Source organism: Melanerpes formicivorus, unplaced genomic scaffold (assembly GCF_026170545.1).
Source record: "Melanerpes formicivorus ecotype bairdi unplaced genomic scaffold, bMelFor1.0.p_v2 SCAF_2, whole genome shotgun sequence".
Lineage (NCBI taxonomy): Eukaryota > Metazoa > Chordata > Aves > Piciformes > Picidae > Melanerpes > Melanerpes formicivorus.
Window position 1 is genome coordinate 53,903,877 of NW_027142354.1, and position 21,551 is coordinate 53,925,427.

General features: G+C 39.1%; 1 protein-coding gene across 1 annotated transcript in view; it reads left to right on the forward strand.

Moving 5' to 3' along the window:
• Positions 1-21,551, forward strand: part of CLINT1 (clathrin interactor 1) — a 51,250-nt gene that overhangs the window by 16,024 nt on the left and 13,675 nt on the right. The window contains exons 2-6 of the mRNA XM_068161443.1: positions 8,742-8,846; positions 9,495-9,591; positions 11,147-11,255; positions 12,157-12,321; positions 16,107-16,281. Of these exons, the coding sequence (XP_068017544.1) occupies positions 8,742-8,846; positions 9,495-9,591; positions 11,147-11,255; positions 12,157-12,321; positions 16,107-16,281 (651 nt within the window). The remainder of the gene's footprint in view (positions 1-8,741; positions 8,847-9,494; positions 9,592-11,146; positions 11,256-12,156; positions 12,322-16,106; positions 16,282-21,551) is intronic.

Genomic DNA, 21,551 nt, shown 5'->3' on the forward strand with positions numbered 1-21,551 from the left:
ATCTCTTTCTGTGCAGTTTGCCTTGCACATCTGCCACATAAATTATGAAACTTAACTTGAAAAGCTGAAAATGTATTTCAGATCCTACTGTACCCTAATGAAGATGGTGTCATTGGTTAGAGCATATTGCAACTTGCATAGAAGGTCTGTAGTAATACCTGGTATTCATGCACCAAACTGACTGGTGTCATATTTGTAATGCTTCTGAGGAGTGGCTTAAAAAAGTAACTTCAAACAGTCAAGTCTCAGCTGATGTTGCACTGTTACCTCTGGGTAACCTGAGGTATTTCACCAGGCATTTTGGCAGATGGGTACCCATCTGTTTCTTCGTAGAATGTGGACTGCTGGCTTCATATTTGGTATCCATATGTTTCATCTGTAAGGCTCTAAATCTAAGCTGCATGTTTTATAACAAAAGTGACATTACTGACAGGAGCAAAATGAAAATACATTAAGTTTGTTACATGTTTTTTAGTTAGTACGTTCTCACCAGGCAAGGAGAGGGATGCTGGCTGATAATGTATGAGTTTACTGAGGGCAAGACCAGTACCATCTTTATTTTGAAGAGGATTAATATATTTTTCTCTGACATAAGTAACCATAGGTACATAAATTCTTGAATGCTAGTTACGTTGTTTGGGAAAACAGGTGAGTGAATGGTACCTTTCTGCTCTCTATGAACCAGCCTGCATGTTGGGCTTTCTAAGGGGAGTGACAGGCTGTCACAGGGCAGTGAAACATGGTGCTGCAATATATCTTTTGGTTTGACTTTGTCTCAAATCAGCTTTAATACCTCAGAGCCTGAAGGAAGTGATGCTCATGGAAATAAGCGGAGTTAATGCACGATGCTCCGTTATAGGAGGTGCTCCTTGCATGGTGTGCTGGCCCCTGCTGGTTTGGGAGGTGGTGCTGTGTGCTTTGGGATCGTTTCTTTTTTAGCTCACCAATTCAAATGCTTGTTGAAAGTATTTCATGCCCAGATGAATAAGTATTAAATGATTTTTTTAATTGGAAAAAATGTTTCTGGAAACTAATTAACAATTTAATATATGCTGAGATTCCCACACCTGGGAGCAGGGAAGATGTGGCCTGTACCCAGGCAAGGGTTTTTATTTACTATGTGCTCTCAGTAGTGGAAACTAACTTCTGCACACAGCTTAAAAATTGATCATTTAGCATTACAATAACTTCTTGGCGTTCTCAGAAACCTTTCCATCTTTTTCCAGTCTTATTTTACAGGAACCTTTTAATCTAGATTCTAAAAACAGATTAGATGCATGACTTCATGGTGAAGATAGAGGATGGTGCTCCCTCCAAAGGCTTCCATCTTAAATGCATTTGTGTCTTGGGGTAGAGGTCTTATAGATAACTGTATTGTGAAAATGTTTCTAGGATCAGCCTTATCTCTTCTCCTGATGTTTATTTTATAGTGCATTCATTCATTTTTAAAACCCAAATATGGATGCAGTCTCAAATGTCTAAAAGCAAAGCTACTCTATACTTTTTTTTTCTTTGCGGTTTCAGACTTCATACTGATTTTTGGTAAATCTGGAAATAAATTGCTGCTGTTTTGTTTGGGTAGCATTTGTAAAACATGCACCGTGGATGAGATGAACAATAGCTGGCTGGGCCCTGTCTCATCTTGTAGTGGAAGACTGCTAGCTTCTCAGCTGAAAGGCAGCAGACAGCCCAACTGTTAGGAGCGAATAAGCTGCTGGAAGACAAAGCCAGCTCTTCAGCTGTAGGAGTTGAGCATTAGCTCAGCCTCCAGATGTAACTTACTGCTGCCTTTGTTCAGAGGTTTACTTGAAGCTACTGCCATGCTGATAGCAAACCATCTTTATGAGAAAGCGCTGCTGCTCTTATCTGTCTGCTATTGCATGGAAATCACAGCAATGTTTAGATGGAGATGTGCTAGACAAATCTGTAAACCAGCCACTTTTGGTTTTCCTTATTCAGTTAGACTTAAAGCAGACTTCATCAATGCTTGATGCTTTCTTCACTATTTTTCAGATGCCGTTTGTGGTTCTTTCTGGTTGGACAATGCAGTCTGTTCACTTTTAAATCTAAGAAGCACAACACAGAGCTGCACAAGTGTATTCTTACTGTTTTGTGTGTTTTTCCTATGTGCACTTTAGAGACTTAGTGCAAAAATCTCTTTTGCTATGTCACCAAGTGAGGTGACGAGATTTTATTCTGAGGCAGTAACATCTGTTCCATCGTGGAGCAAATCTGAAGTTCATTTTGCCTTTATTCACTGTGAAAATCATAGGACATGTGCAGAAGGCTTTCTAAAAATTAAGAAGTCACCAACAACATCACTGAAAGAATGAGCTTCAAGTATTATTATAGGAGGCTGCATGTTGAAATGTTAATGCTAAGCTATTTAAAAGATAGAATGATCGTGTTTGTTTTGGCACCTTGAATAACAAAAGGTTAAAATATTTGTTTCTTGACCGACTTTAGTACTGTGTTGTGCTATACAGTAACAGTTTCTGTTGTCCTTTGTTCACCCAGATCCCTTCCCCTCAAAGAGACCTTTTTTTTCTCTTTAAAAGATGTCATTTCTTTAGGGGTGCTGTTTGAGTAGCATAAATGCTCAGGCTTTGTGTGCAGTAGACATCCACGTGTGCAATGCTTGACTTTCAGGGCTTTTTTCCTTCTGTGCTTAGTCTTTAAACAGATACTTGCAGAATGGTGTCTCATTGGAAACTGTTAATGGTGTTAAAATGTAGGAAGTTTCTCATCTCAGCTTTTAGTATTTTAGTGTTCCCAGTTGTAAAATTAAAAAAAAGGAAAACAGAAGGTGCATAATCCAGCGATGTCCTTGGAGTAATAGTTAAAGGCATAATATTATGCACATAGGAGTCCCATGTATACATGATATTGTAATTGGTTTGAAATGTACATTGAAAAAAATTTTTAACTGGGTAACCAGGTATCTTGTTCCTGCTGCTTAGTCCCTTGGCACAGTGGGCAGCTTCCCAGAGGTTTGAGAAGTGTTTCTAATTAGGCTTACCCTGTCCAATCCAATATCTTTATCATCACTATAAAGAAACTGTTGTAATGTACCCTCTCTGTGACTTCTGTTTATTTTAGTTTTCACAAGATTAGACATGGCGTTTCACAAATCTTCTGTAGATCTAATGTCCAGAATTGTACTCGTGTCCTCAGTGACACCACCCACATCAATAGCAACTCTAATCCTAATGGTGCTTTTAATGGAGTGGTCTGACTCTTGCCCCAGGGCATATTCAAGGCTTTCAAGTTTGTGCAGATACATCGACTAAGATCTGTTAGGCTTCCCAATTCCTTAATACATTTTAAAGTAGGTTCCATCCTGAATGGATAGATGGATATTTTTTAAAGTGAGTCCCATTCTGAATGGATGGATGGATATTTTTTACTCTTTGATGTATAAATACCTGCTTTTCTTTATTGCAGTTTCACATGCATGTGCACTTTAAAGGTTTCTGCATATTGAAGACTCTGCTGCTATTTGAGCATAAATATGAAGTGCTAAGTTCTTGTGTCATCTGAAGATCTGAAACTTTGTGGGTTGTATCTTTCCTGTTGAACACTTATCTTAGGAATGCTTTCTTCAAAAGAATATTGCTCCCAAAATCAAGCAGTGAACCCTTAAGCTTCTTTTAGGAGTTGTGTTTGGATGCACTTGAGTGTATTGTCAGAGCGATGAGGGAACAGAACACCACTGACCATGGAAAAAGTCTGGAAGATACAGAAGATGCTGGGGAGCATGAGGTAGAATGCCTATGATGTTCTTTTGGGAGTATCATGGACATTAAACTGTTTACTCTTACTAGGGCTATGTGCTGCATCCAGAGGTCTAACCAAAGTGTTGAATCAAATGAACAGAGACAAAAATTGCACCACCTTCTTTAAGAGGTTTCCTGGTAGTGTATGTAAATCAATGTTATCAAATATTGTTTGAGTGTTAACCTGAGAGTTTGGTGGTTAATTTTAGAGTAGAGATTAGCTGCAGTAGACTCATTTCTGTTGCTATGTTCATGTTTCTGCATCCATGTTTCCAAGGCATTCAAGGGGTATGATAGAGGAGAGGGATTTTTTCCCAGTGCCAAACCAGCAATGATTGATGTGCAATAATTAGTTCAGGCACAGCAAAGCTGGTTGTAATGTTACCAGTTCAAAGCTGTTACTAGAAGCAGTGTAGCTGCAGTTGTGTAGTATTTTATAGGTGATGATAATTTCCTAACAGATTATTGAGCTGACTTACTTACAGCATCTCAATCTATAGAGAATGCCTTGTGGTCCTGAACAATGAAAAATCTTCACTCTGGAACAAATATGATGATGTGATTATTTAGGTTTCTTTTCATAGAATGCTGGGTGGAAATACAAAGATTTTATTTCCTGGCATCAAAGTGATTTGTTTTTTTTTTTTTAGTCTGGAAGAGGAAAGCTGCCTTTGTCAGTGTTTATTTTGTCTGTTTTATGGAAAATGTACTGAAGAAGCACTGATGTGTTGCTGAGAGCAGAGTGCACCTCATCCTCACTGTCCTGAGCTTTAGTAGCTTGACTCATGTGTTGCTGTGTAAAGGCAGAAGCCCGAGCAGAGTAGCCAAAAGATGCCTATTAGAGCCTTGTACTGGAGTGTGCTGAAATCAACCACACATAGATGTTTTCCACAGATGTATTTATTACTCACTGGTGTTTATGTGGGTTGCATTTAGTATCTACTGATAAGAGAGTGGAAAGACAGGACCCCTCTTACAATGTGCCTTATTTTTAGTATGTCATCCTGTGCAGTGTTTTTCAGTCTGTAAGGTTTTATCTTAAAGCAGACCATCTACAAGCTATCATTCATTTCTATGTTTCAAAGAATAGTGCTCAGAGGACAGTCTGAGTACTTTATGCCTGCAAGCTAAAATGCTTTTCACACTTGAAACTGAAAAGGCTGAAGTGGCAGATACTCGTTAAACTTTTATTGGGTGGATCTTGACTTCTCTGGTTCCCTTAGTTTCATGTGGGAAAGTGTCTTGTCCCCTTTGCTTGTCTGCTTGCTCTCCCTAACACCACCAAAATGTTACTTTTACCTCAGATTTGAGGTATGTGCAGTACTTCACCCCTTACATTCCTTTCCTCTCTGCCTCTTGCTTATTTCTGGGGTTTTAGCACATTGCAGGATGTGTCACTTGGATCCAGATGACAGCTTTATCTCAAATCTGAAAATGTAACTTACAATAAAATTTGTTTAAAATTGGTTGCATTCTTTGAAGTATTTTTCTCTGAAAAATGCAGGCAAAATTGCCCCTAAAATACTGGAAGTACTTCACCTGTGGTTCAGTTTCTATAAACTGTATTTTAACATATTTTGAATGCATGTAAATCTTGCAACTTTTTTCCTGGAAGAGGAAGTTTGTCTTCTTGTCTGACACAGTTGGAAGTGATTGGATATTCTTACCCACTGGCTTTTCACTAGCAATGTCCATTTATTCACGTGGAGGAATTTGGTCTCAGACTTCAGCTGCCCAGTCAGTGTTGCTATAACCTGTAGATACACAGATTTAAAGCTGAGTGCTCTCATTGCTCACTGTCACCATGCTCCCTGTTTCACAGAGATGTGACAGTGCCCTCTCTTGGCATTTCTGAACAGTTCTGGGTTTTGTAAAAGAAACAATACTGAAATAAGTTTAAAGGTGTACAATAAAGAGTAAAAATTATCTGCTGACATTAGTCAACAGTTTGGTGGCAATGTTAACTCATTTATTTGCCATGCCTTTTATTTTGGGTGTGACTTTCAAAATACACTCATTTAATGTTTTTGTCCGTGTCAGAAGTTTCTGTAAACGTGGTTGTCACCAGATTTCACTTGTGCAGGGTTGCAGTGAAGAGTTTGGGATAAATCCAAATGTAGCCTCACCAATAACAGGGTGTCTTAAACACTGGCTGTGAAGGTACTTTCTGTCTGTCGTGAGCATTGTACGTCGGTTTGTTGGCAAAGCAGACCGCGTCCATGCGATCCGGCACGATTCCCTGGAAGCTGCCCAGTGTAAACTAATCAGAGTGCCCCCTCTGGTGTCTGAAAGTGTCCTCGGATATTAAATTTATATCAATCACAGGAAGTCTTGGCAATCAAGCTAGTCACTTTTTCCCTTCACATCTGGACGTAAATTATTTTGTTGTTGCAGGGGTCACAGGAATCATGGGTAGGGCATGGAATGAGGGCCATAGAAAACATGGGAAAGGAAGAATAAAACTGGATTTCCACCTTTTTAGAAATGGTTATTTTTAAGTGACCTGGAATGATGCCAAACTATACAAGGGTGGTGGGTTTTTTTTTTTTCCTTTCCCTTCAACTTTACATTTGTTGCTGAATTAAATGTGGCTTAAAGATACTTTGTTTTGGAACTCTCTTACAAATGCCTAGATGAGATCTAAAGGCACAAAGAGCTTTCTCCCGCTTACTGCGGACAAGAACTTCACCGCAGCAGGGTTGATAGAAATAGAGCGTGTTTCTGTGCTTAGAGGGCTTCAACTGCACCTTCTTCTTTCTTTTGGCATTACTTCATTCCCCTTGTTCTCCCTTGTTTTCCCCCTTTGAACCCCAATGCCCTTGAAGCCATGCACTTCAAGCTCTTCCACACCTAATGTTGCCTTTCTTTTTTTCGGTCCGGTAAGTTTGCATCTTTTCTTGCCTTTTTTTTCATTCTGAAATTCTTTGCTCTAAGAACTGAAGGAAATGCTTCGCTTTATGCTTCCTCCCCAACTCTCCATCAAGTCTCTCAACCAAGCGCTTACGGAGGGGTTGTAAAAACAAACAGAACCTTTCCATTCAACTCCCTCCTTTCCTTGCTCGGGACAAGGGGAGCAGTGTGCTGAGAGCTGCGGAGCGCTGGAGCCTGTCGCGTTGGGCTCGTGTTATTTTAAAGCGTTCCATGCATATGGGAAATAAAGATGGTATGAGCTTACATTTGTCTGTGTGCTAAAGAAAATGTCAGGAACAGAAGCTTGAGGTGTGTTTAGCATAAAGGAATTTGTAAAACCTTAATTGCTGTTGTTCCTAACTGCTGCTGTGTTCCTACCTTTCTTTTTTTTTTTTTAATATAGATAGATTCTGTTAGCTTGCTGATTATTTATTCAGTCATGTAGCTTACACTCTCTTTTAGACACAAAGTTGAATAAAATCATACATCAGGATCTGACAGCAGGAATTCTCATGCTGAGAATCCAAGATTAAGTCCAGGAGTTTTATTCTGTTTTAACAATTACCTTCTGTGTCCACTTTCAGACTTAAGGGGATCTCATTCTTGTTTCTGCTGCTCATAACTCCCAGTTTCAAGATCTTTGCTATCCATATGCCAAATAAAATTGATTGAGTATTGCTTGAATGGTGTTTTGTGCCAACTCCTACATGGACAGAGGGATGACTGTTAAGCATCTTAATACTTGTTTTCATAGTGGGGTTTTTTCGGTTTCTTGTTTTTTCTAGTCCTTGCAGGTCCAGAGGAGGCTTTTAAGCAGCAAATGCCTTTGCCACATTGTATTGTAAGATCGTTTAGATCTTCCTGCAGTTCAATCAGTTAGACTTTATGTGATGGTTTGTGTTGTACACAGTCAACTTAACAGGGTTTTTAGCATCTGAAACCAGTTGTATAATGTACTTTTAACAGTTAAGTGAGCGTTCAAACTTTTGATCCAATAGGTGTAAGCACATAATTTTGATACCCTGCAAATTCAGGAGGGAAAGCAGAGGCCACTAGGTTTCCTCTTACTGATGTTTTCATTATGTTGTGTGCTATATTGTTCCAAAACTAGAGAGCTCTTTTCAAGGATTCTCTCAATGAATATATTTTGCTTACCTGAAGATGTGACGAAAATAACTGTGTTAGCAAATGTATCTGGATGCTTCTAGGGGCACAAAGGAAGTCGCTGGGCTTCTAGCTGAAGGTCCCCAGCTGGAAAGATTCAATAAAAAATTTAAATAAATCCCATGTTGACTGTTTTTAATATAACTGATACAGAAAAATTGCTTCCTTTTTCCAGGTTAGGTTTTTCTGTGTAGAGACAGCCTGAGCTCCTTGCAGTGTTTGCGTGGCTTCAGTCATAATTGAGTGCTCTGCAGCTTTTCTTCTTTTACTGTTTTCCCTTAATTAAATAAATTCAAACTAGGAAACACCTTCTAGTGAATCTCTTTGCTTCAGTCTTCTGTGTGGTTTTTTTATTATTATTATTTAGTTTTTCCTTTCTTTCCTTTGTGGTTTTTTTTTTGAGTAACACCTGGTGCTGGTATTCCTGAGTTTGTTTTGTAGCATTCACCATTCCAAAAAAAGGGGGGGAAACAAATCAAAAACGTGTTTCTGATTGAGTTATAAAGCCCCTTGCAAATAACTGTAGACCATACAAACCTGTAAGCAAACCATATCTAGTTGGAGAAGCTCTCAGCTTTGACTCTGGGGATTGAGCTTGGATTTTAATTTGACCCAAAGCCATTTTTACTGGACTGAATCCAGCTGCAATGTAATCCCTGGTTTCTCATCTATATTCTCGAAGACTAATAGAATAGTAAAACCTTCTTAAGGATAACTTAAATGTGTTGTGTAGTGTCCTCGGGGTAACTTCTGCACTAAAGATGTTTTCTTTCCCACCCTGTAGAGGTATCTCATTAAGTGAGCTACGCACTGGTGTCATTATTAAGTTTTCATGCGTTTCTTAGTTTTGATGCTAATCTTCATGTGTGTTAATTTTTTTTTCCTTTGCAGCACCAATGTGGTTATGAATTATTCAGAAATCGAGTCTAAGGTTCGAGAAGCAACCAATGATGATCCATGGGGACCTTCAGGGCAGCTCATGGGAGAGATTGCCAAGTAAGTGATAATTTGGCTCAGTGATGAAGAAAAGAAAGGTGCATTTCATACAGGAACGTGAAATTTGCTGCTAAATCAACTCTACAGCATGCTGACTGATAGTGCTGAAAAGCTGCTGTAAATAAAGGCTTATTCTTTTAACGAATGATCTTGGACTGTATTGGAAACTGCCAAACAAAATGAAGTGAAAATATTTGTTTTTTATTTATGTGGCCTCCCAGTTCTTCAAATGTATCTCACTTTCTTGGAGTGTTTATTTTCAACCTGCTTTCCTGTGGCTTTTTTCAATGAAGCAAAAGACATCAAATTCTTCCTTGAACTTTTTATTTTCAGTTAAAATGAGTCTGGAAGTGTCAGGTTTGACTAGTTACAGTCATGTTAAGCATTATTTTCACTATAAATTAGTGAAGATTCGTTTACTGCCTCAGATTTTTTTTAGAATTACTTTTTTCTTCTTTTGTAGTGCTGCTATGTAGATGACTTCTGTTATGAGTAAGAAATAGGAATAGCTTTTTCCCTTGGAAAGTCATCCAATACGAATGGGCTTAGATCAAGGCTGCCATCTACTGTCAGCCCTGAGTCTTAGCAAGCTGTTGTGGCAAACCGGGGAGAATTAAGTATCTTTACTCCTTTTGTTTAATTCTTTAGGGCTACGTTTATGTATGAACAGTTTCCAGAACTTATGAACATGCTTTGGACTCGAATGCTGAAAGACAATAAAAAGAACTGGAGGAGAGTTTATAAGGTGTGTCTGGAAGTGTTCAAGATTTTGTATTGGTCTATGAAGGACAGAATGCTTGTTTGATGTAGTGTTGTCTTTTAGATACTGCTCTATCACTTACTCCACTAGCAACCTGTAAGACTTTTTCTCTCTATATGCCTTATAATTCTGTTGATAATTCAAAGATGTCTTTTAGATGCTTTATGTGGGAGAAGAAAAAGTAAAGGCATTTTTGGGTGTAGAAGTGTGTCTGAGGTGCTACTTAACGAACATAATGGAGCAATTACATTTTGCTGATATTCAGGAACTGGAGTAGCATGCACATTTTGAATCTACCCAAAGGAGTTGTTATGGTGCTTCATGAGAAGCAGAGGATGAGTTATTGTGCTATCAGGAAAATGTTTTTGAACGAGTTCAAGTGTACCTGAAATAAAAAGGAAACTAATTTTCTGCCAATTCACAAGGATCTAAAAATTTACAGTACCAAATTTTCTTTCAGATCCTATGTGAAGCTTTTGTCCTCCTTGTTTTAAAAACAGCCCTGAATCGTTTGCATTCTTCTTCTCTCTGGCTAATTAGTATGGCACAGGAACTTTTTGCTTAAGATTATATCACGTTGCACTTTGTGGTGTTCAGTGTTCACTGAATTATGCAAATCTAACCTCATTTTTTGGAATGGATGTATTGGACTAGCTTATATTTCGTTTTCCTTGGTGCCAGGATTTTGTAAGCAGACAGAATGAATTCAGAGGCATGGTTTATGCTTTTCACAGGTGCTTGATGTTTTGTATTCAGAGTAATTGTTTTCCCTAAAGTACAATATAAATTAATATTTAATGCTATCACACATAGCTACTTAATGTTATAAAGACTGCTTGGAATTGTTTATCAGGTTTGGGTAGGTTGAAATATGATAGTTTTAGCTGATAAAGGCACTACTTTGGAGAAAGTGAATTCTTTTTTTTTTTGTCTTTCTTTTCTTTTTTTCTTTCCTATTTTTTTTTCTTTGTTTTTCCCCTCAATAGAAATCCTCAACCTAAAAATCATTGCAATTGAAGTACTATTTCATCTTCACTTGTTTTATTGCTTGCTTAAAATTGTCCTGAAATGCAGGTTTGTATATCCAGTGCATCCTGCAGAAGGCTTCTTAAATGTCTGTAGGAGTTGCTTTTCATTGGAAAGTTGTAGGGGAAAAGAGGTAAAAGAAAATGCTTTATTCAGCAGGGTCAACTTTGTCTCTCAGTTTACTATTGCTGTCTTATGAAATAAGCTGTAGCTGATGAAGGCAACTACTTGTGATTTGGTAATAACAAATTAGAGTTTGACAAAATCAGTTTTGATATTCTCAAGAGCCAAAGGTGCATGTAGGGAAAACATTTGGGGTTTTCTTTTTGTGTGTGTGAACTCATAAGTATTTCTCTAAAGAGGAAAGTGTTACTACTTTTATGACTGATTACTAATTTGGGGAGGGAGGAGGTTTGGTCTTGCATTGATGATTGTTTTTGTTTTTCCCCCTCCCCTAAAAATAGAAGATAGAGCTTTTGTTCATGCAATCATAAGGTGCTTTGTATTTTTATAGTCTTTGCTGCTCCTAGCTTACCTCATAAGGAATGGATCAGAGCGTGTTGTTACAAGTGCCAGAGAACACATTTATGATTTGCGATCCCTGGAAAATTACCACTTTGTAGGTGAGCAATAGAAAAATCTTATAAGCAAATTAAAACAGTAGTTGGAGTTGTCAGTCACCTGAACCAGCTTAGAAGCTTCCCCAGTCTAATTAGAATGTGACTGTTGCCAGTTGTGTGAAGAGTGCAGAATCCAAGACGTGGGACCCTAGAGTATTAATTAGTGAAGACAAGAACTTGCAGAAAAGACTGGCTAATAACAACAGAACCAACACAACATGAGTGTTCGGGTTTATATTAAAATATGCACTAGAGACTGGTCCCCTGTGGTGTCCGTAAAGGAATAGCTTTAATCATATGGGAAGAAAAGGTTAGAGCTCCAAAACACACACATCTGTTTGAAGCTGGGGTTTGCTTCTTTTTTTTTTCCCCCTTTTCCCTCCCACCAAATAATATTTACAGTGCAAAGACAGCAAAGCCAGTGTGTGTTTTGAATGTGAAAAAGGCTGGGAGAGGAGCACACTTAGCTTGTAGTGCATCATCCCATTGAAAGCAAAAAAAGAAAGAAATGCAGCTTTGCAAGGAGGCTTGAGTTCTTGCAATTAAACTTGCAAAACAATGGACTGAGGAAAAGGGGCTGCGTTTTTAAAGGGTTAAAAAAAAAATCCCCACAATCTTTGTTTGAGTCTTTGTTAATGTTTTCAGTGTTTCAGCAGCAGGCAGATGCTCTCACTGAATGGTGTATTTAGAAACTGCTGTTCATCTGTGGATGAAAACTTGTGTGGAGACAAAATATTTGGTCCCTTTTAAACAAATGTAGCAAAACCTTAGTAGCCCCAAGATCTTTCCCTGACTGCTGCATTCATAATTCAGGGTTTCTTATGGGTGTGATACTCAGTATTGCTGCCTCTGATTGATTTATTTTTTTTTCCTTTGTCCCCCTCTTCCTACATACCCTGTGCAGATGAAAATGGTAAAGACCAAGGTATAAACATACGCCAGAAGGTAAAAGAAATGGTTGAATTTGCTCAAGATGACGATCGTCTTCGGGAGGAGAGGAAGAAAGCAAAGAAGAACAAAGACAAATACATTGGGGTCTCTTCAGACAGTGTTGGAGGGTTCAGATACAGTGAGTACTTCCTTGGTCAAGGATTGGCAATCTCCACTCTTAACTTGGCTTGGATAATACAGATAAAGGATTTCTTAGATGCTCCTTTAGATGCTTTTTCTTGAAGCATCAGTGTGACTGTTATAACAGAAATCTTGCATGGTTTTCCCCCATAATTCAAATTAATTGCTTTTTAAAATCTTCAAGTTAATCTTTTTTAGGTAGTAACTATCTAGAAACTTGTACAAATGATATTAATGCACTAGCTTTGCCAAAATTTAGCTGTCTTGGGTTTTGGTTTTTTTTTATCCCTAGGCAGCCTCATTGTGAAATGAATGCTGCTGTAGCAGAAGCAGATATGTGCCCATATTTCTAAGGGACTTTTTTAGTCTTTAAAAAGACAAGCAAAAAAGTGATTATACTTGCCATCCACCACAGCACAGGAATTGCTTCACCTGCTCCTGCTAACCCCTGTCAGAACCATAGGCTAATCTGGATTAGGACTTGTAGGGCAGTAAGATTGTTTGGGTTAAACAATGTACATACCATGTGGCATTAGATTTCTTGGTTTCCCAAGTTTGGGCACTTGAAAGATATCTGTGTGGATTCTGGTGTAAGCCAGATCTGACCTTAAATGTATGTGCTAAGTAGCTTGGAAGTGATGGAGCTTGCTTTAGCAATACAGCTGTTACTGTTTCAGTTTGTGTGTTTTCTTAAAATCTTGTTTGGTTAGTACTGTGGGTCCCATGTGCTTTTCTGAAGGAGAGCTCCCGGAGGTAATATCAAATTACTTAGTGCAGACTAAGCTTGCAGCTTGATGTTGGTTGCGCGGCAGACCCGTATGTGGGCTAGAAATTTGGTGCACCAGTGCTCATCCCTAAATGGCAGGGAATTGCAGCTGCCTGTGGAGAGGCTCTGTCATAGCAAATCAGAAAATTTGCCACCAGATTTTCAAAATTCTGAAAATAAGAGAATCTGGCCATCACAGATGTCAGCCACTGTTGCACAAGGTGCCAGCCCTGCATCTAGCTGGGATCTGGTTCATGCAACAGGACCTTCATTGCTGAGGTACTTTAATTTAAAAACATACAAACCGAGTGAAACCACACCTGAATGCTGTTGAGCAGTAATCTGTGGTACCCTTGCTTCCAGAAACAAATCTGCCTGTTTTGCTGAGGCAGCTGATGTTCTTCATGTCAGACTATTTGGATCTTCAGCATGCTGTATTTGTAAGATCTTGGCCTTAGAGGATGTAATGTCTTCAGTTTGTCTTTAAGGAGGGCACACAACCAGTACTGTGTTTTGCTTATCAAGTCCAAGTGCCCAGCTTCCTCCTTGCTCCTCAGTCCCTGCTATAGGTTTCTGAGCTTGAACTGGCTTTTACATCTGTGATTCAGCTATCAGTCTTGATGTCTCTGTTTTCATTGGCTTGAATAAATCCTTGGCCACTTTGGTTAAGGGATGAGTCCCAAAGCCATAGTGGCATAAGGCTCTGCTTTGCTAGAGTCGGTGATGTCTGAGAGAAGGATTTGGTATAAGATCTGAGTAGCAACTGTGCAGGACCTAAAATTCACCTGTCCACCTCTGGTGCTATGTATTCCTTTTACTCTTCAGTGTGAACATTAAACTTAGATTTGCTCTCTTGTGTTTTGGGCAGGTAACTTCTGTGCTCCCTCTGTTCTCTCTTTTTCCTCATGTACAGAATGGTTGAACATCTCCATCTCCATGGCAGGATATGTCTTATTACGTTCTTTTAGGCTTTTGCTACCTGCCTAGAATCTGGTGGGTCTCCTATGAGGAAGTACTTATGAGTCACTTCATTTGTACTTTCAAGAACACGTTCCTCTGTTCTTTCATTGAGCTTATCTTTTGACTTGCTCTATACAGAATCGTGATCTATGCTGGTATGCTAGGTAGAAGTCTTTTTCTATATGCTCTTTAGTTATCATTCAAGTTTTCTTAATTTAAAGGACTATCTCCTTTGTCTTGGATTTCATTTTCAGAGTAAAGGATTTTTAATTATCCCTTCAGTTGCTAAGTAAAGTTAAGAAGGAAAAATCCTTCTAGCAGCACAATACTAACTTTTCCCCAGGTCAGACTTCTAACCTAGAAATATTTTAGTTATTTGAACACAAAATGCTTGTATTTGCAGAGTTTTAACTTTTTCTTCCCTTGAATATGCTGAGTTCTTTTTTAATTTTAAAACTTCTATCACTCAAAGAAGCCTTCTAATGGAGTCTACATTAAAATGCTTGAAAGCCTGACATAAACTGAAATAAGGCCATTTTATTCTCTTGCAAAATTTAACAGTAGTACATTTCTGAGCAATTTCTGCCTTTTCAGTGATAAAGAGCTTGCTGGGTTATCTTGCCAATTGTTGACTGTTTCTCTGCTTTGAAAAAGTTTGTCCTTTGTGGGTCTAAATAAATGTAATTGGAGGCTTGTACTTATTTAGTGAGAAAAATACATCCTCTGGTCAATGGTATCTTTAGACAGATATGACTGAGAAGCTGCACCCTGCAGTGCTGGAATCCATCATTTTCTTTTTATAAAAAAAAAAAAATAGCTGAATTGAGTACATCTTGAACATTTCCTGAGCTATAATATCATTTGTATGTAACTTGAAGTAATGAATTTTTCACCATTCTTCCTTTCTACGACTCGATTTTACTTGGTTTACGTGGGGGAAAAAAAGATTCGACTAGTGGCTCACATGTTTGAATGCTACCAAAACAAAATGCCTTGTTTCCTGGGTGTGATGGCTCAAAAAATGCCTTTTTTTTTTTTTTTTTCCCTAGAAGTGTTGTCTAGACCCTGAGCTGTGTTGGGTGGTTTTATTTTTCAGCACAAGGTCTGATCAAAGACCACAATCTAAGTTAGTCGAGTGTGCTCTGTGTGCGCTTCTGACAGTTAAGTCTTTGTTAAAATGTAAGTGGTGTGGGTTGAGGGTTTGGTTTGGGTTTTAAAATTAAACTCAGGTTGAGTGGGTGCATATAAATAAACCCAGGCTTAAGTCTTTTTTCTTTTTTTTTCAAACTTCAATGAGATTGTACAGCAAAAGCTGTTTGTAAGCTAAGATAGCAGTATGGACATCTTAAATACTTGATTAGGTGAAAAAAAATTGGCTTCAGTTTCTTGATGCTAGTATTTAGTGGAGATGTCCAGGGTTCTCAGTGTCTGCTGAAAAGGTGAGTTGCTTAACTGCCTTTTCTTCTTTTCATCTCATTCAAAATGAGTGGGGCTTTTTTAATCAGAGTGTAGAAAAGAAGTAACAGGAAGTTGTCATGCACTGCACACTTAGGCCTCCCAGTGTTTTGGTACCATGCTTCTATGGATTGATAGATGTCAGTCTATTAAAAAAACCCAAAAAAATCTTTGGTTTCCCTCTGAGCACATGGCTTGGCCAAGAATGGAATACCATGAATTAAGTGACGTTTCACAGCCAGCACATCCCATGTCTGGTAAGCTGCTTTATGCAGCCAGGGTTGATTGTGCCTCTTGCGCTTCTCCAGCAGAGTCCGACAGTTTCCTCGTGTTCTGCACTGTGCAGTGCGTTAAGATTGTGGTGTTGTCATAAACAAAAGTCTTTGAATCTGCATCCCTGCCACTTAATGACTGGCGTTACATGCTGTGCCTTGCTGTAATAGTGTTGATTCAGCACTGTGGGAGCTTTCAGTTTGCTTTGAAAACTTGGGAGGTTGATGTATGTAGGGCAGGGGGGCTGGAGGGTGAGTCCAGAAAGACCACAGGCATTCAGTTTTTTTTCCTGTTATGTTTAGTATTTCTTATCTTAATGCTTTACACAGGTGAAAGATACGATCCTGAACCCAAGTCAAAATGGGATGAAGAATGGGATAAAAAGCCAGCTTTTCCTTTCAGTGATAAGTTAGGTGAGCTGAGTGACAAAATTGGAAGCACGATCGATGATACCATCAGCAAGTTCCGAAGGAAAGATAGAGAAGACTCTCCAGAAAGATGCAGGTACTAGAGTTATTTTCACATGAATTTATCCTGTGAAATTGCCATGGCAAAGCTGTTTGATGTTGCTGATGATCAGTTACAATACTCTGCCGTTTCTTTTGTCTCTATGGCAGCATGTTTGGGTTCGCTACCTGCTTCCTGGATTTCTTGCACAGCTCTTACTGGCCTTGGGGGAATAATGTAGCTCTGTCAGTAGTTAACTGCTCTTGGCTGCCTTCCATTACTGCCCCTAGCTTAGATAGCTGCTGGCAAAGCAGGGAATTTGGCTGAAATTTCCTAAGCTTTTCCTTGTCTCAGCAATTCAGTGGTCTTCCTTGTGCCAGTGTACTGGATGGTGCCATGTAACACTACAGTTACTCTGAATGCTGAAATGCTAAAGAGGAGGGAGATGTAAAATTGCTCAGACCTCCCTTGGCACACTGCTTCTTCCCTGAGCTGATTCAGAAAGAGCAAACTGAAGGTGACTAACTGGGGGGGGGGGGGAGGGGAAATGTCCATTTCAGTTGAACCTTCTCAAGAAACTTGTATTTTACATCTGGCCATCATATTGGGTTAGGGTTTTTTTTTTTTTCAGTAAGGACTATAACCTACCCTGCTTTGCCTGCAGAAAAAACTTTACATACATCACACTTCAACAGGTGCACTGAATTTTATTATCCAGAGATCAAATTCACACTTAACAGAATCTGAAATTGCTGTAGAGAAAGTGCTGGAGTATATTGAAATAATTCCCTTTTGGGTAACAACTTAACATTCAGATTTGCACTGAGATTTGATTAATATTTTTTTACAGGAATATCTTCAGATAGAGTCACACACACATTTTTATGTGTGTCTATAAAAATACACATGCACATGTGTATGTATTACCAAAGTCAAGCTCTTTTGCAGAGAAACAAAAAGTAATTATAATGGTAGCATTTCTGAGGGGAAAAAAAAGGTAATATAGTCTTCTTGCTGGGGCATTAATAAATCATAAAACTGGTGGTATTTGCACACATCAGGGTTCCCTCTTAGAACTCACTATCAAGAGACTACAAAGAAGGGATCAGAAGAAAAGCAAACAACTTCAGATTTAACAATGGCATATTGCTGTGTGCTTTGCTGTGCTTGCCTTTCAAAAGCAACTTGTCACATGGCATCTGTGAAGCTCACTGTCCACATTTCATGGAGAGGATGTACAGTCAATATTGTTTTTTCATCTTAATTTCTTTATTTCTGAATGGCTCCTGGTCTCTTACTTATGCTGGTATCAAGTCTTGCACCTTCCAGTGTTTTAGGCAGTCTTCTCTGCAGTCTAGGCTTTATAAAAAGCAGCTTATTTTGAGGGTTTCTCCACTATATCACTCCCCTAAGTGACATTGATCTTTTTCTCTGCCAAATATAACTTTTTGGGGTTGTTTTGTTTGTTTGGTTTTTCTCCTGTAAGCTTGGTCCTTGCTGGTTTGTTATGGTTTTATTTTTCCTTTTTTTTTGGGCAAATCTGAGGTGTGGGATTTGCCTTAAAATTTATGAAAGTAATGAACTCAAGGCTTAGACTAAAAGGAGGGATCTTTTTGAGGGGGACATACATGAGCAAAACTGGTTTGGTAGCTGCAAGTTACTCTGCCATAAGAAGGAGGCCAGGTTGCAGCAATAACATTGCTTTGGCTACCAGCCTGAAATTTCCTTTTGGCTTCTCTTGGCATGGTTACTAGATAACATGGGAGGTATTTAGTCAGTGTTGAAATGAAGGAGTTTGTTTCAAAGACAGGCATCAAAGAATCCAAGAATTTGGAACTTCAGGTTATAGAATACCTGTCTACTTAACTGTAAATACCAACCTCATCATTCATGCTGCATTAACAAAATACTGTACTTCATATGAAGTATAAGTGTTGAAATTGAAAGAAACATGACATTTTAAGCATATGACAAGCTCAAAACAACATAACATTCTCTTGTAAATGCTTTGTGAAATCTATGCAGGTCTGTGGGGTTTGCTTGCTTTTGGGTTGGGGGTTTTTTGTTTGGTTTGGTTTTTTGTTGGTTGGTTGGTTGGTTGGCTTTTGACATGAAAGAAGCTTCCAAAATGGACTACTTTATTTGTAGCCTCCAGCTGTATAATAATGTTGAATTAAATAGCCATTTCTGCTGACCAGCAGGAGCAGGGAAGTCATTCTGCCCCTGTACTCAGCACTGGTCACATCTTGAGTACTATGTCCGGTTCTGGGCCCCTCAGTTAAGGAAAGATGTTGAGTTGCTGGAATGTGTCCAGAGAAGGGCAACAAAACTGTGGAGGGGTTTGGAGCACAGCCCTATGAGGAGAAGCTGAGGGAGCTGGGGTTGCTTAGCCTGGAGAAGAGAAGGCTCAAAGGAGACCTTATTGCACTCTACAACTACCTGAAGGGTGGTTGTAGCCAGGTGGGGATTGGTCTCTTCTTCCAGGTAACCAGCACCAGAACAAGAGGACACAGTCTCAAGCTGCACCAGGGGAGGTTTAGGCTGGATGTGAGGAAGAAGTTCTTCATAGAGAGTGATTGGCCATTGGAATGGGCTGCCCAGGGTGGTGGAGTCACTGTCACTGGAGGTGTATGGGAAGAGACTGGATGAGGTGCTTGGTGCCATGGTTTAGTTGATTAGATGGTGTTGGATGATAAGTTGGACTTGATCTCAAAGGTCTTTTCCAATCTGGTTAATTCTATTCTAAATGATAATACTTGCTCAGCTGGCAAATCAGCTGTTATATGGTCTATTGTTTCTGTCTTCACAGCTTTATAAATCACTATTACTTTAGATACTGTAAAGCTAATAAAAGTCTAGAAACACAAAGAAGAAACATGACCTACACATCCTTAGGGTGGTTAATGGAATTTGGCTGACACAATCTTTACCTCCACTATGCAAACCAGAAGAACTTGGCCAAACTCTTGTATTCTGACCCTACTAAAAAAACTAGTAGTCTGCAGAGAAAGAAAGAATGCTTGAGTTAGCTAAGAGCTTGACCTGTGATACAGCTGGCTTGAGTTTACAGTAGATGTCAGTGAAACTGCAGTTCACACAACTAACTGGAGGAGCCTAGTTTGCTTTTGTGTCTTTAGAATAAAAATGTTAGTACTGCTGTGGGCAAATTGGATTATCCCCTGGTAGCATAGAAGACCAGAAACAATACCCCATGGGTGGGAAAACATCTTGTTTTTCTTTTATGGTGCTTGTTAGTTCTTAGGTCTTAAGCAAGTAAACCCATTGCTTCCCTGAGTCCAGCCTGGTATGCTGAAGTTCTGTTTTCTAAACTACCTGCAGATACACAAAGATTCTTCTGAAACACTGCACTTTTTTCATAAGAATTCTTAAAATTGTCACTCTTTGTCTCTCTGATGTTTAGAAAGGTTGATGCAGGTGACAGAATAGAAAGCAAGCAAAACTTCCAGTGCATCGATAAAAAGATGCCACAACTTCCACGTGAAGGATTCCTTCTGTAGCAGGGTAGCATTCAGTTAGTCCTAAAGTATCAGTACACTAACTTCCTTGCCTTTCAAGAATGTTCAAAAAACATCCACACCACAAAATCCTTAAGGCACAGTGGAAGAGCCATGCATCCATGTACTTTGATTTCTGGAAGTTGCAGCCACGTGCTTCCTTTGAGAAGCTGTAGAAATTATTTGGTGCAATGCTAGCTCTAATTTTGATTTCTGAATTCATTCTGCCAATTCTCAGGTGGAGCACTGCAATTTTACTATTCTGAGCACAGAGACTTCAAGGGAACATTAATCTGTAATTACTTTTGTTGTTGTTCTTGTTAATGTGACCATTAAAGAAAAATATAAAGCAGATCTCCTGAGATAGCTTGGAAGCAGTACAGGTTGTCACAGAAAACTGAGTGTTGCAGTATTTGTCTTGCTTTCTTGCATATGTGCTTAATTTCTTTTCTCCAAAGCTTTTAGACACTTCTTTTGCTGTAGATGGCCAAAGACTCACTAACTTTTATTCTTACAGTATTGAGATTGATTTCTACCAGCTCTGTAGAAATAGCTCTATGATCAGACTCTTGTGGCTATCAGTCGCTTCCTCAATCCACAGGATTGGACTAGGCAGGCTCTGCAGTGATGACAAGAAATACATTGAAGCAGGTTTTAAGAGGCCAAGCTTTAATTGTGCTTGTTCTTGTCTTGGATACTTTCAAACTCCATCTAAAAGGTAACATCATCCACACTCTTCTGAGGCTATTAGGACTTACCCTGCTAGCCTGCAGATTAGCGTTCTCTGGGGGTTTGTGTTAAAATCCTGGTATCATAAATGACAATGTGACCAGCCATACCCTCTGCTGTACTTGTGCACACAGGTGGGCTCTCAGCAGAAATCCAGCACTGGAGCAGCAAACATGCTGTTAGCTTAAGTCACTTGGTTGAAGTGCTTTGGAAGGGTAAGGTTAGGTGGTGCCATTTGAGCTCACATGTCTGTGTAAGGCTGGCTCAAGCAAATGCCAGTAGACACTGGGCTGGCCAGCAGCTATGGCATTTTCTTCTTTAAAAGTAGAACATTGAAAGAGGGAGTGAGCTTTTCTGTTCCCTGATGTTAATGAATTGAGCCATCCCCAGTGGTAAGGAGGTAATGTGTAGAGGAAATGACACATGCAATATATTCCAAAAAGCCCACTATTGTTAACAGAGAACAAAGGCTACCCTCCAGAGTATATTGCAGTTACTGTCATATTCCCACTGACAAAGGGACAGCCTTTCTTAAATCTTGCAGTTTTAGTATTCTAATGCATTATTAAAACATAAAACCCTTCCACTTTCAGCTGCGTTGCTAAGGGAATTACTATTTCCAAATAGGTTTCAATATATTTAAGCTTTCTCTGCAGTAATTTTCACTTTGTTATGTACAAATCTCATCTTGATGGTAACTGGCAACATGAGTGTTGGTAGGGGGGCCAATTGGTTTGTTTGTGAAAGGCTTTAAATAAGGGAGTAGAAAATGTACCAGCTGAAACAGCATTACACGGTGACATCTAAAAAGTTTTCACGTACCATGGTGACACTTTGGTTCTTTTACATTTCCAGGATAAATGTGTGTTCTCTGATGGAAAAAGAATGGTATAATTTCATTGCATAATTCTGTAAATGTTATTTTTCCACAAACATCTGAAAGAGTATAAAAGCCTGTTTTCTCTGGGAAGGGAAAGGAGTTGAAATGGGAATGGAATCCGTGAAACCTGAAAGCTGGTACCTGTGCTCGGTTCACTGCGTTCTGTCTCCTGGTGTAAATACTGAGCAGACCTGCCAACTTCA